The sequence below is a fragment of the Heptranchias perlo genome, chromosome 2 (genome assembly GCF_035084215.1).
Source record: "Heptranchias perlo isolate sHepPer1 chromosome 2, sHepPer1.hap1, whole genome shotgun sequence".
NCBI classification, from domain to species: Eukaryota; Metazoa; Chordata; class Chondrichthyes; order Hexanchiformes; family Hexanchidae; genus Heptranchias; species Heptranchias perlo.
Window position 1 is genome coordinate 122,856,891 of NC_090326.1, and position 13,839 is coordinate 122,870,729.

General features: G+C 40.9%; 1 protein-coding gene across 1 annotated transcript in view; it reads right to left on the bottom strand.

Moving 5' to 3' along the window:
• Positions 1-13,839, bottom strand: part of abcb4 (ATP-binding cassette, sub-family B (MDR/TAP), member 4) — a 124,624-nt gene that overhangs the window by 95,213 nt on the left and 15,572 nt on the right. The window contains exons 5-6 of the mRNA XM_068006854.1: positions 7,112-7,172; positions 5,990-6,181 (exon numbers count right to left, since the gene is read on the bottom strand). Coding sequence (XP_067862955.1) covers positions 5,990-6,181; positions 7,112-7,172 — 253 coding nt within the window. The remainder of the gene's footprint in view (positions 1-5,989; positions 6,182-7,111; positions 7,173-13,839) is intronic.

The window sequence follows — 13,839 nt, forward strand, 5'->3', positions numbered from 1 at the left end:
ACGATGACGGCATCGCTGCAACAGCATCAATACTCAACACCAACAACAGCCAATCTCCAGACGCCATCTTACAACTCATCCGCTTCATCCTGGATCACAATGTCTTCACCTTCGATAACCCGTTTTTTACCCAAACACACGGAACAACCATGGGGACCAAATTCGCACCCCAATACGCCAACATTTTCGTGCACAAGTTTGAGCAGGACTTCTTCACTGCACAGGACCTCCAACCAACGCTATACACCAGATACTTCGACGACATTTTCTTCCTATGGACCCACGGCGAAGAATCACTGAAGAGACTACACGATAACATCAACAAGTTCCATCCCACCATCAAGCTCACCATGGACTACTCCTCAGAATTGGTTTCTTTCTTGGACACACGAATCTCCATCAAAGACGGGAACCTCAGCAACTCACTCTACCGCAAGCCCACGGACAACCTCACGATGCTCCACTTTTCCAGCTTCCACCCTAACCACGTCAAAGAGGCCATCCCCTATGGACAGGCCCTGCGAATACACAGGGTCTGCTCAGACGAGGAGGAACGCGATGGACACCTACAGCTGCTGAAAGACGCCCTCGTAAGAACGGGATATGACGCTCGACTCGTCGATCGACAGTTCCGACGGGCCACAGCGAAAAATCGCATAGACCTCCTCAGAAGACTAACACGGGATGCAACCAACAGAGTACCCTTCGTCGTCCAGTACTTCCCCGGAGCGGAGAAACTATGCCATGTTCTCCACAGCCTTCAACATGTCATCGATGACGACGAACACCTCGCTAAGGCCATCCACACACCTCCACTACTCGCCTTCAATCAGCCACCCAACCTCAAACAGACCATCGTTCGCAGCAAATTACCCAGCTTTCAGGAGAACAGCGTCCACGACACCACACAACCCTGCCACGGCAACCTCTGCAAGACATGCCAGATCATCGACACAGATACCACCATCACACGAGAGGACACCACCCACCAGGTGCATGGTTCATACTCCTGTGACTCGGCCAACGTTGTCTACCTCATACGTTGCAGGAAAGGATGCCCCGGAGCATGGTACATTGGTGAGACCATGCAGACACTGTGCCAACGGATGAACGGACACCGCGCAATTATCGCCAGACAGGAGGGTTCCCTCCCAGTTGGGGAACACTTCAGCAGTCAAGGACATTCAGCCAACGATCTTCGGGTAAGTGTTCTCCAAGGCGGCCTTCGAGACACATGACAACGCAAAATCATCGAGCAGAAATTGATAGCCAAGTTCCGCACCCATGAGGACAGCCTCAACCGGGATCTTGGGTTCATATCACGCTACACGTAACCCCACCAGCGAAAAAAAGTTATCTGTTTTTATTACAACGGGTCATTCTCTCTCTTTCTCTTCCTTTCGGATGTTTCTCTCTCTCGCTCTCTCTGTCTTTTGTTCTGGCCGTTTGTATATTCGGTGGTCCTGTATGTAACATCTCTCTGTCTGAACACTTTGATTGCCTTGACAACGGGCAGTTGGAAAGATTATCTGTAATCACCAGGTATTGTTCTCTGACTATAAATGTAGCAACCTTCAAGGAATCCCACACTTCACCTGACGAAGGAGAAAGCCTCCGAAAGCTTGTGATTTTCAAATAAAACTGTTGGACTATAACCTGGTATTGTAAGATTCCTTACATTAATGATTTGTGAATGTGGACCCCTAGATCCCTTTGCGCCTCCATCCCATTTAGATTCTTATTTTCCAAGAAGTATCTGGCCTCCTTATTCCTCTTACCAAAATGCACCACCTCACACTTATCTATATGAAAATTCATTTGCCAATTACAAGCTCTTTCTGCAAGTTTATTAACATCTTGTATTTTGTCATCGTTTTCCTCAGTATTAACTATACCTACCCAATTGGATGTCGTCCACAAATTTTGAAATTGTACTTCAGATTGCCGAGTCCAAATCGTTTATGTAAACAGTGGTCCCAGCACCGATCCTTATGGAACATCACTTCCCACCTTTTGCCAGTCTGAATAACCCCCTTTAACCCCTTCTGTGTTTTCTGTTTTGTAGCCAGCTCGCTATCCATTCTGCTGCTTGTCCTCTGAATCAACATGCTCTGATCTTAGTAATGAGTCTACTAGGTGGTACCGTATCGAAGGCCTTTTGAAAATTCAAGTATATTACATCTACTGTATTATCCTTGTCGATTCTTTGTTACTTCTTCAAAGAATTCAATAAGGATGGTCGAGCACGACCTTCCCTTTTGAAATCAGTGTTGACAATTCTTTATTATATTTTCGTTTTCTAGGTATTTTTCTATTACATCTTTGAGTAAGGATTCCATTATCTTTCCTACCACCAACATTAAGCCTGGTCTGTAATTTCCTGGGCTTGTTCTTTCTCCCTTTTAAAATATAAGAATAACATTGGCTTTCCTCTGGCGCTATACAGTTTTCTAATGAATTTTATAAATTTTTAAAAGTGCTACCATTATCCCTTTGCTAGCTTCTTTCAGGAGGGAGAGAGAAAACAGGGAACTGCAGACCGGTTAACCTATCATCAGTAGTATGGAAAGTGCTAGAGTCTATTTTAAAGGATGTAATAACAGGACACTTAGAAAATATCAACGGGATTAGACAAAGGGAAATCATGTTTGACAAACCTACTGGAGTTTTTTGAGGATGTAACTGGTAGAATAGATAAGGGAGAACCAGTGGATGTGGTTTATTTGGATAAGGTCCCACATAAGAGGTTAGTGTGCAAAATTAAATCACATGGGATTGGTGATAATATACTGGCATGGATTGAAAATTGGTTAACAGACAGGAAACAGAGAGTAGGAATAAACGGGTCTTTTTCAGGGTGGCAGGCGGTAACTAGTGGGGTACCACAGGGATCAGTGCTTAGGCCCCAGCTAGTCACAATATAGATCAATGATTTGGATGTGGGAACCAAATGTAATATTTCCAAGTTTGCTGACGACACAAAACTAGGTGGGATTGTGAGTTGTGAGGAGGATGCACAGAGGCTTCAAGGCAATTTAGACAAGTTGGGTGAGTGGGCAAATACATGGAAGATGCAGTATAGCGTGGATAAATGTGAAGTTATCCACTTCGGAAGGAAAAACAGCAAGGCAGAGTATTATTTAAATGGTGGTAGATTGGGAAATGTTGATATACAAAGGGACCTGGGCGTCCTTGTACACCAGTCACTGAAAGCAAATATGCAGGTGCAGCAAGCAGGTAGGAAGACAAATGGCATGTTGGCTTTCATTGCAAGAGGATTTGAGTACAGGAGCAAGGATGTTATACAGGGCCATGGTGAGACCAGACCTGGAGTATTGAGTGTAGTTTTGATCTTCTTACCTAAGAAAGGATATACTTGCCATAGAGGGAGTGCAGCAAAGGTTCATCAGACTGATTCCTGGGATGGCAGGACTGTTGTATGAGGAGAGATTGGGTCAACTAGGCCTGTATTCACTCGAGTTTAGAAGAATGAGAGGGGATCTCATTGAAACATATAAAATTCTCACGGGGCTAGACAGACTGGATGCAGGGAGGATGTTTCCCCTGGCTGGGGGGTCTAGAACGAGGGGTCACAGTCTCAGGATACGGGGTAGGATATTTAGGACTGAGATGAGGAGAAATTTCTTCACTCAGAGGATGGTGAACCTGTTCAATTCTCTACCACAGAAGGCTGTGGAGGCCAAGTCACTGAATATATTTAAGGAGATTGATAGATTTCTAGACACAGAAGGCATCAAGGGGTATGGGGAGACAGCGGGAATATGGTATTGAGATCAGCCATGATCATATTGAATGGTGGAGCAGGCTCGAAGGGCCGGACGGCCTACTCCTGCTCTTATTTTCTATGTTTCTATGTTTTAGTATGCGCGGATGTATAGAGGATTTTATCCTCTCTACGTTTGACTAGTTTATCAATTATCTCCCTCCTTTCTATCTTAAATGTCTTGATATATTTTTTGATCTCATCTTCTGATGTTATGTCCACCCTGTTAGTTTCCCTGGTAAATATGGAGGCAAAATAATCATTCAATATTTCTGCCAATAACATTAAGTTATGCAAGCATAGAACTAGATTAGCTATCAGGAGACACTTCTTTTCACAGAGAGTTGGGACTTATGGAATAAGTTGCTGGTTTGTGCAGTGAGTGCAGATTCACTGCAAGTGTTCAAAAGAGAGCTGGATGAGTTTCTGAGTGTGGCTGTCATAACCACATTTAGAAGGTAGATGGGTATTGGGGTGTGTGCCCCCCAGAATTGTTTGATTTCCTTCAGGGGTCAAAGAGGAATTTCCCAGAGCATCTTGCTAAATTAGCTTAAGGTCTTTTTTTGACTCTCCCAGGAGATTGCATAGCTGGTGGGTGGGAGGAGAAGGGCAGTTGGGGATTATGACGTGCAGAAGTTGCAACATGACAGTATGGGAGAGGCTCAATGGACCAGCTGGTGTTTTCCTCTCCTTTGTTTTTGTGTGTTTTGCATTCGACTTAAACAGTGAGCACAGAACTAGAGGACATGTTTAAACTGAATAAACCTTGAGACTTGAAATTAGAAGATGCGATATTGTTTAATGCCTTTAAAAAGTTGGATAAATATTTATGGAGAATTGGATTGGAAATTTCCAGTTAAGTATAGTCCTGGATGATAAAATAGTCATTGAGACAAAATAATTCCTGTGTTACTGGAACTCAGGGAGGGGGTGCTGTCCTTTTTTTTTGTCAGCTGGGTGTCTGACATGAGTGAAACTCACCACCATGTTTAAGAGTCTCCAATTTAAGTCACTGAGAAATCTACATCCACCTGTATGGTTTCTGTTTGCCCAATAGGGATGCACACTTTCTCCCTGTAGGTACATATCCCACTTTCTAAGACCAGACAGCTTAGGTTCAGGTTGACAGAGCCAAAACTTAGGGACCCCCAAAAGTGTACAGGAGTATTGTTAGAGTTCAATCAGTTAAAACTGTATAGCTTAGCAGCACTGGGAAGCTTCCTGCAGCTGTCTCTGGGGGCCAATAGAACAGGATTAAATAGTGAAAATGTGATGATGAATTAATATTACAGTTGGGGATCAGGGAGAATTTATTCATAAATTTTCCTCAAGAGATTAATTAGTTTGAGTACAGTCTATACCAACACAGATTGTACATGATGTATATGTAGAAGAAGTGTGCTTGATGAGCTGAATGGCCTTTTCTTGTTCATGCTCCCTGATATTCTTAACTAAAGAGATAGCACTGATAGGATCTGTGGAAATAGACCTGACTGAAACATTCTGTTCTCCAGAACAAAGGGGGATAGTAGTGCGGAGGTAAAATATTTAACTTGGTGAGGCAGGAAGAGAGAAGGAAAGAAAATAAGGAAAATGTTAGAGTAACAGAATTGCTTGAACATGACATGGTTCAGTGAGTTCGCACAATGTTCCTACATAGCTAGAACCTGGTTTTCAATTCAGTCCAGAGAGAAGGGATGAAAATTCTTTTGTATACCAGCTGCAAAACTCCTTTTCTAAATTGTATCTCAACCCAGTTCCAAGTATGTATGGACCACAGCACAAATTAACCATAATTCAGTCAAAGTTAGAAATCTAACTAAGAGAGGTCAAAGGATGGTATGAAATATTCACATTGGTCAGTGGAGATTTTGAGTTTGGAACCAAAAAATATTGTTCGAGCAAAAATAAAAAGGCTTTACTCTGAATCTAGCTATAGCATACCCGAGCAGTCAGAACTTGATGTTATCACTTATTGCCAAAAGTAGTAAAGTATTCCATTCATCAACACTCACCTTAGGTGAGTACAAAAAAAAATGACTAATTAGAATAATGATTCACTTCAACATCCATAATTTAGGCTGCCATTGCAAAATATGTACATCTGATTGGGCACAGGTGACATATAAATAAGCCAAATGACAGCACATATATATTTACATATTTTTCTGTGTATCATTAAAGTCTGCATTTGTGATCACTTACTCTGTTAAGCGGGTGTTGAGCTCTCCAACCTGACTGACGTCAAACCATCCTATTTCCTGACGCAATACTGCATGAAAAAAGAACCTTCTTATCCTCTTTGTCTGCTTTGCTGCAGCCAGTGCCCAGAAGGCAATCTGCATATAGGATGCAATCATAACACCCACCCCTATCCCTACATAGTAATAGGAATATCTGCAAATAAGAAAGAAAAAAAGCTCTCTTGAAATTAAAACATGGCATTTAGTCAATAAAAGGCATTTCAAAACTGTGAAGTCATTTATCAATAATTTCCATTCTTCGCTTTTCAATTCCCCCACACCACCACCCCCCAAAGATGATGGGGGTAATTTTCAACTTTGCCGCCTGGGTGGTGGTAACCTGCTAGAGAGGATCGCTCGCCCGTTGTAGAACCCACCTGATGTTTGTTCCATTGAAATACACGGAATGAAAATTGGGGGGGGGGGGGGGTTCTATAAAGGTTACCACTCAGGTGAAAAAGTTGAAAATTACCCTCCCTGCCTGCTAACTCTTGCTATGGCGATGGCACCTCACCCTCCAAATGACCATTCTTCTGGGTCTAGGCACCGTGTATGAGATGACTAATTGTTTGCTAGATGGTGAAATCGCCAGTGACTCCAATCCTGCTATTACCCAAACGTACAGCAGGAATCACAAGAAAGCAACCAGCCAGGAGCAGGAACGTTGGCTCATTTTCCCTATTACAGAGGTCCTGTAGTCAATTGTAGTCAACTAAAATCACCAATTAACTATTATGATGTATTTACATTTTACTTTAACTCAAATTTTAAAATGGATAAAAAGTAAATAGAAAACTTTTTCATCAATATACTCTTTCAAAACTAAATCTAAAAATAATCCAATATCAATTTTTCTCTCCATACAGTTTTAGTTCAAACTGTACCTAATCATTCCACAAAACATATTTACAAACTATTATTTTTAAAGATGATAGTGTACGGTGAAATACTTCAGGAATAAGCTCATTTCAGTTATTTGCAATTCTGAAGTAAAAACCAGAAAACCTCAATAAAGCCACTGCAGCCAAACACAGGTCACAGTAGCAATTAAAACAAGTGTAATCCCTTTTGAAATGTTTTATACCTTGTCATCTGCTCCTCCAGTGTCTCTGTAAAATTGATGGTTATATTCACAGTTGCATTTTCTGGAAAGCAGTATGTTCTAGTTAGTGGCACAGTTGGAGGTGATCAATTAAATATCAAGCATGGACAATACAGTAATTAGAAAAAAGTACAGAATGCACAATTTTTTAAACTTAAAACATCTATATATGTTAACCTGGGAGCCATTTCACTGGCAGTCAGCCAGGAGGCAAACGAAAGCTTGTCATTTTTTGAAACTACTAGTTTATCTCCCGTGGCTTTACACACAGAGTTAAGATGAAGATGTCAGAAGACACCAGTACAGCAGAGTAGGGGATGGGGAGGGTAGAGCAGAGTTAGAGGCTGGGGGAACGTGGTCAGGGTTGGATGATAGGGATTTGGAGGGAAGGAGAGTGAAGCTGTCTTCCATCTCTGTTTTGATTTATTACTTTTACTACATCCAGTAGTCTCCTACTGTAGTAGCGATCTTTGACAGTGGAATGGTGTGGGAGTGGGAAAATGTTCACACAAAAACGTGACAAGAATAATACAGGTGATAATCAGGTGAGCTAATTGAAGCTGTTGTAACCGTCAACAGAACACAGGTGATAAATCAGGTGAGTTAATTGAAGTTTTTCTGTCAACACCACAGCTGATTATCAGGGTTTGCTCTTTGTTTCCACATGATGGTGAGCTGGTAATAAGAAAGCACAAATTTAAGGTAATCACAAAAAGAATGAAAGAAGTTAGAAAATAAATTCTTTGCACAGTGGATAGTTCAAATGCGGAATTTTCTGCCACAAACTGTTGTTGAAGCAGAGTCCATAGATTCTTTTAAAAGGGAATTGAAAAGTTGCATGATAGAGAAAAATATTAAGGGATATGTGCAGTGAGCAAGAGAGCAGACTGGTTGGCTCATTTGTATAAAAAAAATTGGCACAGACTTGATGTGGCAAGTGGTCTGCATCTGTGCTGTAACATTTTATGATTCTATAAGTAATAAGGTGAGACAAGGATTCTTATGAGGTAAATAAATTGAAATAGCATTAAATAACAGATAGTAGTTTGAACAAAATCAGTGTTAACTGAGTTCAGTGCTCTGATGAAAGGTCTTCGATCTGAAATGTTAACTCTGTTTCTTTCTCCACAGATGCTGCCTGACTGGCTTAGCTTCTCCAGCATTTTCTGTTTTTTATTTCAGATTGCCAGCATCAGCAGTATTTTGCTTTTGATTCAGTGTTAACAATGCACTAACGGCTTCAAATTGGGTTTGCAGACTTACCGCCTCATTAGCGCTGATACTCTGGTTGCCACCATTTTTATAGGGGCCTACTCCTGGGCGGTCAAAGCCTCCGCCTACTTCAGGGTGGGGGGGAAGAGAGGAAGACTAAGGGTTGGGAGATTGGGGCTTGCTCCTCTTTGCAAATCAGTTGAGTCACATCCCCCCATACACTAGCAAGTGCATTCTTTAGATTTGTAGAAATTTCAGTACAGAAGGAAATCACTAGGCTCATCATGCTTGTCCTGGTGCAAAGCTATCTACTATAATTCCATTTCACTGCTTTTTCCTTGTACCCTACTTCCTCAGGATTTTACTAATTGGCCGCCATAACTTTGGCAGATCATCGGAACCCCGGATAGACAAGTGAATGGGGTTTCCGCCGATCTCCTGCCGAAGTTATAGCAGCTGATTGGGAGAATCTTGAATATAGTCCCACCGCAAGATTCCCTTTTAATTATCGTGACTAACTCAGCTTCAATAGCCATTTGTGTTAAAGCACTCCATATTCCAAAAAACCTTTGTGTGAGAAACATTCTTTCAACCTCTCCCTTTATACTTCTTTTATTAATTCTGGATTTATGCTCCCTTCTTACCCAACTGGTGGAACTAATTCACTGACTAGTGGAACTAATCTATCATTATTTACTCTTTCAAATCCATTCATAATGTTGAACACTTCTATTAGATTCCCACTTACTTTTTTCTGCATTGCTTCACATGGCTCTATTTTGTTTTGTCATCATAACTATGGGGTAAATTTTCATCTTCACCTGGGCGGCAATCAGGTGGAGCAGATTGCCTGCCCTTTATAGAACCTGCCAACTTTATTTCCTTTGAAATCATTGGAATGGAAATTAGCTGGGTTCTATAACAGACGGGCGATACATTATGCCAGATTACTGCACAGGCAGTGAAGGTGAAAATCTAGCCCTGTACCTTCTCATCCCTGGTATCATCCTCGTGAATCCATATTGTGCCTTTTTCATGCCTCCAATATCCTAGCCACATTTTCTTCTTGCTCCAGAGGTATGGCAGAGGAGCACTTCAGCGCCGTGAACTGATGCCGACTCTGTGAATTTCCCCGGATCAAAATCATTTGAATATTTTAGGTGGGCTCTTGGTGGTGTATCCTCATGTGATCTGGGGAGCTTTTTATGGAGGAAGGGGAAGTGGAATGGCTGCAGGAGTCATATTCTTCCTCTTTCTAACCAAGATCACCATAGCCAATTCTGGCTTCCTACCACCACCCTGACTGAAATCAGCTAACTCAGCACAGACTGAGGATTGAACCTGGGCTGCACTGTTTAACTATTGAAAACTGACTAAACACCTGAGCCATAGAGGCAGCTTATCACAGTTTTAGTACGCATGTTGTGCAGTTTTACAAGGGGAATTTAAACTCATAAAAATCAAGTCACATTATTTTCTATTATCTCTGCACGCACATACAAATAACTCATGGTCATGACATGGATAAGTCAGTCATGATCACATTTAAGTTCAACAGTCTGATACAAACCTTTGCCCTGCTCTATAATATATGCAATCTTATAAGAACACAGTAAGAAAGTTAAAGGTCATCGTAGTGTATGTTTGATGTTTGTTGTTTGTTATTATATGACTCACTAGAGCAGAAATTCGTTTAGGCCTCTTTTGGACTCGATTTGGGCGGCGTGCGAGGAGCGCACACCCTAACCGGGCAGCCCAAAATTACACCTCGGGCCTCATTAATAGTATTTGGGTGCATGGCACATCTCCACAGACAGCTCACCGGTTTAAAGAACAATGTCGGGCCACTTGCCTCACCGTTAATGGCCTAAAAGTAAGTCCTGGGAGCGGTGGTGGAGTGCCAATGGAAGAGGGGCGCTGCAATCAGAAATACTGTGGAGTCAGGGGAGCACCTCTGCTCCTCCTGGCTCCACAGGGATGAATTTTGAAATGTTTTTAAAAACAAAACTCATTTTGTTGACGGCTGCTGCTTAGGCTGGAGCAGCTGCTGAAGAATCCTGAGTGGAACAGGCCTGACTCCAGCCCCTCTCATCAGCGTCCAATTTCACAGAGGGGGCCTAAAACAGTCATTAGGCCCCTCATTTACAAATGTAAAGGGCCTAACACCGGTTTTAGGCAGCTGCCAGGGTACCTGAAAAATGGCCTGATTAAATATCGGGTTGGACGTCTTTCAGGCACACTTTGGGTGTGGGACGTTGGTTCCCGAAACTGGCCCTCACTGTGTCCGTTTTATGCCTGTAAAACGGGTGTAACAAGATTCAATTTCTATCCCACAGTCTGTGATGATTTTTTTCATTTGAATAACGCAGATTATGGATCGATATAATAGAATTTTTTTTTTTAATTATTGAAGAATGGGACAGGACAGATAGAAGCAGACTGGTTCCAGTAGTTGAGGGGTCAAGAACAAGGAGCCATAGATACAAGAGTAAATGTAAGAGGTATAGAATAGAGAACAGGAGAAACTTCTTCACACAGAGAGTTGTGAGGCTGTAGAATTCACTTCCAGGGTTAGTGGTTGAGGCTGAAACTTTGTCAACATTCGAGGTTACACTTGCTAGGTGGATGAAGGAAAAAGGGTTGAAGGGATATGGGAACAGGGTGGGTAAATGTGATTCGAACTATTTGTTCATGTGGAGGGCAAATGCCAACACAGACTGGTTGGGCCGAATGTCCTGTTTCCATGTTGCAACTTCTACATATTTCTATGTGTATGACAAACTCCAGTTTATGTTGTCCTCAACTTATTATCAGCTGACCTGCAGGCTAAGCACAACTTACAACTAACCTTACACTGTGCTTCCTAACATGGTACTTCACTCTGCTATATTCCTCAGATTATTAACGAAGAAGCAGATCATATTTATTGTGTCATAAAACATGCACCTTGTGATCTCAAAACATAATTCTCTTTAAAAGTCATGAATAAAAAAAGCACGTCATGTTTTCAATTGTATTTTTTCTTGCACTTAATTATGCTGCAGAAGCACAATGAAAAAGAGTTGTCTATTTGCATTCCGAAATTATGTAACATAAAATATATTTTTAAATCTTTAGATGACTGTCAGCAGGTTCAGAGAAGCTCATGGCTCCCTGAGCTGACCAGTTTTGCTTCTTTACACGCACTGTGACATTGTAATAAACATAAATATTACACTAATAAAGCTACTCAAACATCAGAAATAGCTTTATTACTCTGATAACACCACCAAGCTACCAAATTTCAATTTCATGGGACACTGGCACCAGTACTGGGACAGGAAAGAGGTGTACCATTGGGACGGGCTCCACCTGAACTCGGAATGGGACCAGTGTCCTAGCGGAAAGGATGAATAGGGCTTTCAATAGGAATTTATACTAGTAAGACGGGGGTAGGGATCTGGGGAAGATAACATAAGTCTGAAGAGAAAAGAAATAGGAAATGAGAGTAAAGGTCCGACCAGGTTAAGGAATAATGGTAACATAAACGGTCAGGGAACGAAGACAGTTATAGCACATAGGTACAAAATGACTGTTAAAAATAAAGGGAGGGGAACAATTATAGGGACATAAGTAACACTAAGATAGAAACAGAATCCATATGGATTGAGACAAAGGATAAGAAGGGATCGATCACGTTAATAGGCATATTCTACTGACCACCTAATAATGGAAGGGAAGTGGAGGATGAAATATGTAGACAAATCTATGAAATTAGTAAAAAAAACACACTGAATAATAATCATGAGAGATTTCAACTAACCCCAAATAAACTGGCAAGAAGAGGTAGGGAAAGGAGAAAAGGGAATGGAGTTTTTACAGTGTGTACATAACTCGTTTCTTACCCAGTATATGAGAAGCCCAACAAGAGAGAAATCACTGCCAGATCTAGTTATGGGAAATGAACCAGAACAGATGAGAAGTAAGCGTAGGGGAACATCTAGGCAATAGTGTTCATAACATAATAAAGTTTAAAATAATGATTGAGAAAGACATAAGTAAGACAAAGACCAAAATAATAGAGTGGAAAAAAGCTAATTTTGAGGGGATGGGAATGGAACTAAGGCAGGTAAACTGGATAAAAAAAATTTGACAGACGAAGAAATAGAACAGCAGTGGGAAATATTTAAAACGGTGATCAATAGAGTTCAGGAGAAATATATTCCTCTAAAAAGCAAGAACAAACTAGCCAATAATGAACCACGATGAATGAATAAAGAGATATAGTTAAAATTGAAACTAAAGAAAAAGGCATACTCTTAAGTACATAGACAATAAAGGAGAGAATGACAAAAGGGGTTACGAAGAGGTTAGGAAAGAAGTAAAAAATAATTAAGAAAGCAAAGAGGAACTACGAGATTAAATTATCAAGGAATATAAAAAGAAATAGTAAAGTATTCTACATCCACATAAATAACAAAAGAAATCGGAATAGGGATAGGGCCACTAAATGATGCACAAGATAAACTCACAGGTAATGACAGTGAAATGGCAGAAATATTGAATGGTTACTTTGCCTTCAGATTTACCAGGGAGACTAACAAGGTGGGCAGGAAATTAGAAGAAGAGATCGAAAAAGATATTAAAACATTTACGATAGAAAGGGGGGAGATAATTGATAAAATAATCAAACTTAGGGAAGATAAGATCCCTGGTCCAGATGGATTGCATCTGCGAATATTAAAAGAAGTTAGGGAGAAGATAGCAGAGACACTATTACATATATAAAAATTCACTAGAAAAGGGAATAGTGCCAAAGGACTGGTGAACAGCTAATGTGATTCCTATATTTAAAAAGGGATATAGAAGTAGTCCAGGGACCCATAGACCAGTTAGCTTAACATCGGTGGTAGGAAAGATAATGGAATCTTTACTCAAAGATGTAACAGAAAGACATCTAGAGAACGAAAATATAATAAAGAATAGTCAGCATGGATTTCAGAAGGGAAAGTCATGCTTGACCAACCTTATTGAATTCTTTGAAGAAGTAACAGAAAGAGTAGACAAGGGTAATGTAGTAGATGTAATATATTTGGATTTTCAAAAGGCCTTTGATAGGTTAGCGCATTATAGACTCATGGCTTGAGGTCAGAGTATGTGGAGTCAGGGGACAGGTAGCAGAATGGAGAGCAAGCTGGCTACAAAACAGAGAGTAGGGATTAAGGGTAGTTACTCAGACTGTCAAAAGGTGGGAAGTGGTGTTCCACAGGGATCAGTGCTGGGACCACTGTTGTTCACAATTTACATCAGCAATTTGGATTCAGGAATCGGAAGTAAATTACAAAATTTGCGGATGGCACCAAATTGGGGAGTGTAGTTAATACAAAGGAAGAATGTGTCAAATTGCAAGAGGACATTCATAAATTTGCAGAATGGATGTGTAATTGGCAAATGAATTTCAATATAGATAAGTGTAAGATGGTGCAGTTAGTAGGAAGAATAAGGAGGTCACATACTGC